This window comes from Bubalus kerabau, chromosome 6 (assembly GCF_029407905.1).
Source record: "Bubalus kerabau isolate K-KA32 ecotype Philippines breed swamp buffalo chromosome 6, PCC_UOA_SB_1v2, whole genome shotgun sequence".
Lineage (NCBI taxonomy): Eukaryota > Metazoa > Chordata > Mammalia > Artiodactyla > Bovidae > Bubalus > Bubalus kerabau.
The window spans coordinates 87,969,401-87,972,501 of NC_073629.1; the positions used below are offsets into that span (position 1 = coordinate 87,969,401).

General features: G+C 55.6%; 1 protein-coding gene across 1 annotated transcript; it reads left to right on the forward strand.

Moving 5' to 3' along the window:
- Positions 1 to 401: 401 nt before the first annotated feature.
- On the forward strand, positions 402 to 2,446 carry TACSTD2 (tumor associated calcium signal transducer 2). Its single transcript, XM_055585713.1, has one exon. It carries the CDS (start codon positions 706 to 708, stop codon positions 1,663 to 1,665), a length of 960 nt encoding a protein of 319 aa, XP_055441688.1. The 5' UTR covers positions 402 to 705; the 3' UTR covers positions 1,666 to 2,446.
- Positions 2,447 to 3,101: the final 655 nt, after the last annotated feature.

The window sequence follows — 3,101 nt, forward strand, 5'->3', positions numbered from 1 at the left end:
ACCCATGGAGGAGGGCATGGCAACCCACTCCAGTATTCTTGTCTGGAGAATCCCATGGACAGAAGAGCCTGGTGGGCTCCAGTCTACAGAGTTGCAAAGAGTAGGACGCGACTGAAGCGACTTAGCACGCAAGCAAGGGACTGAGAAAAGAAGCGAGAAAGTGAAAGAACTTAAAGGAGGGACAAGGGCTGGAACAAAACCTGAGTCCCACGCCGTCCTTCTCAGTACAATTTCTGAGAACTCCAGCCCGGGAGAGCAACCTGGACGCCCAAGGTTCTGGGCTGGAGGCCGCGCCTAGGGCGGGTCCCTTCTCGGGCGGGGCCGCGCGGGCCGGGGGCGGTACTCCGCCCCCCTCCCCCCACCCCGCCCCCAGCTGAGTATCGGTTTTCCTTTCCCAGGCTTTCGGTCCAGAGGAGACGGGACAGCCTCCGCCTCCCTGATCCTATCACGGGAGGCGCAGGCCCGGCTGAGCCTTTAGTGAGAAGGGGACGAGAGCCCGGGAAGGGGCGGGCGGGGTATCTGTCACCCAAATACCAGCGGGTGAGTCGGCGGCCAAACCAGCCCGGCAGGTCCGGCGAAGTATAAGAGCTGGAGGGAGCGGCGGGCGGCAGACGCCTGGATACCGTCCCACACGCCGGAGCCGGAGCCCTGCGGAGTCTCCAGTCCTCGCCAGCCCGCGCCGGGTTCTCGCTCCTCCGCCCCACCATGGCCCGGAGCCCGGGCCTCGCGCTGCCGTCGCCGTGGCTCCTGATGCTGGCGGCGGTGATCGGCCACGCGGCCGCGCAGAACCAGTGCGTGTGTCCCACCAACAAGATGACCGTGTGCGACGAGCGCGACCCGAGCGGCCGCTGCCAGTGCCGCGTGCTCGGCTCGAACCAGGCGGTCAACTGTTCCACGCTCACGTCCAAGTGCCTGCTGCTCAAGGCGCGCATGAGCGCCTCCCACAGCGGCCGCGCGCTGGTGCGGCCGAGCGAGCACGCGATCGTGGACAACGACGGCCTGTACGATCCGGACTGCGACCAGCAGGGGCGCTTCAAGGCGCGCCAGTGCAACCAGACGTCGGTGTGCTGGTGCGTGAACTCGGTGGGCGTGCGCCGCACCGACAAGGGCGACCTGAGCCTGAAGTGCGACGAGGTGGTGCGCACCTACCACATCCTTATTGACCTGCGCCACCGCCTGGACGCCCCCGCCTTCAACCACTCGGACCTGGACGCTGAGCTGCGGCAGCTCTTCCAGCAGCGCTATCTGCTGCAGCCCAAGTTCGTGAGTGCTGTGCACTACGAGCACCCCACCATCCAGATCGAGCTGCGCCAGAACTCGTCGCAGAAGGTCGCCGGCGAGGTGGACATCGGCGACGCCGCGTACTACTTCGAGAGAGACGTCAAGGGCGAGTCGCTGTTCCTAGGCCCCCGCGACCTCAACTTGCGCGTGGGCGGACAGCCCCTGGTCCTGGAGCAGATGCTCATCTACTACCTGGACGAGAAGCCCCCCCAGTTCTCCATGAAGCGCCTCACCAGCGGCCTCATCGCCGTCATCGTGGTGGTCGTGGTGGCGGTGGTCGCCGGCGTGGCCGTCCTGGTGATCACCAATCGCAGAAAGTCGGGAAAGTACAAGAAGGTGGAGATCAAGGAACTGGGGGAGATAAGACAGAAACCGAGCTTGTAGGTACCGGCGGGGCTGGGGTGGGGTAGGGTATCCTATTTGAGCAAGGTTCCAAACCCAAGTGAGTCAGTCACCTTCTTGATTCTTGGCCCCCCTCAGGAGACATTTCTCCTCTCACATTCCTGCCTCCCCCCACCGCCACCATATTTAATAGATCCTGTTCTCAGGGTTACCTCGCTGTCTGACTTCTGTCCTGAAGAAAGCATTTCTAAAATTCCTTCCCTTTCGGTCCAACCAGAAACCTGACTCCAAGAGTTAAGGGAAGTTTGGCATAGGGTTATGTATAAGAATCAAGTGTCTGTGTGACAACCCAGCCTGGTTTACAAATGCGGAAATCCATGCTGAAGGCTTAAACGCTTTTAGCTGGGAAACAGCTGCTGTCTTGGGTTTAAGTTATTTCATTAGCTCCACTTGTCTCGTGGCCTTCCTGATGAGGAGTTCGCTAATTGGGCCCATGCTGTATCTTTATTTCCCAACGTTTGTATTACTGACCACACATGCTTGTCACGGGGAAAGAAGCCTGTCTGAGCTGCCTGCACATTTTAGATGTCTTTATTTGAGGGCAGACTTTGGCCCAGAAACTCAGCATCTGTTCCTCAACTTGCCCTTATTACAGCTGATAATAGTAATGTTTCTTTTGTAAAATGTTTGTACATAGGTTGTCTTTGATAATGCTGTTGTGATTTTTTTTTAAAACATGAATTTAATAAAATATGGAAAAGGCACAAACCAAAAGATGGAATTTGTGAAAACTTGCTCCAGATTTAATATGATTTGGGACTGCTCTAATTTCCTATGACTCAGATTTCTTATTTCAAATTCTAACACTTCTTAGCAGGATGGGCCTTTTCCCATAGCCACTCTGGTGTTTCTGAGATCCCTGAGCTGGCAAGTGTAAACACAGGTGTTTCTAAATAAGGTTGTTTGGAAACCAACTGCTTGAGGGTAGGTCTGAGGGAACCGCCTAGAACCAGCCAGTGTTGTCAGGAAAGGGGACCAGCCTAAGGTTATCACCAAGTGAGAATTCTCCCCTGGAGAAGAAAACTCTACCTTTGTCTCTGAGTTAAATGAATTTCCCACATGGGCACAGCCAGTCTGTAGCGGGCTCGTGCTTTGGCTGTGTGTGTGCATGTGCCCACGTAGTCTGTTTTCCTAAGATTTTACTAGTAAGGTGCTTTAAAAACTTCATTTTAGCTGCAAAAAATCTTGTCTCACATTTATCTTCTTGTTTTTACTCATTCACGCTTATTTATGTGAAGCAGGGTGTGTTAGAAGGTCACAGTGGGGTAGCCTAGTGGTAAACAAGTTACTGCAGTTCCTGGGAGTTGCTGCAACCACGGGCATGTACGAGGATGGAGTGGTACATCCAAATAGCTAGGTCCAGGACCTCAGTTTCTTCCCCGGACTACATCTCACATTCCTCCTCTGATTTGCACTCT

What these genes read in the sequence shown, in the direction of transcription:
- TACSTD2 (XM_055585713.1), top strand. Translation starts at nt 706, where the DNA reads ATGGCCCGGAGCCCGGGCCTCGCGCTGCCGTCGCCGTGGCTCCTGATG.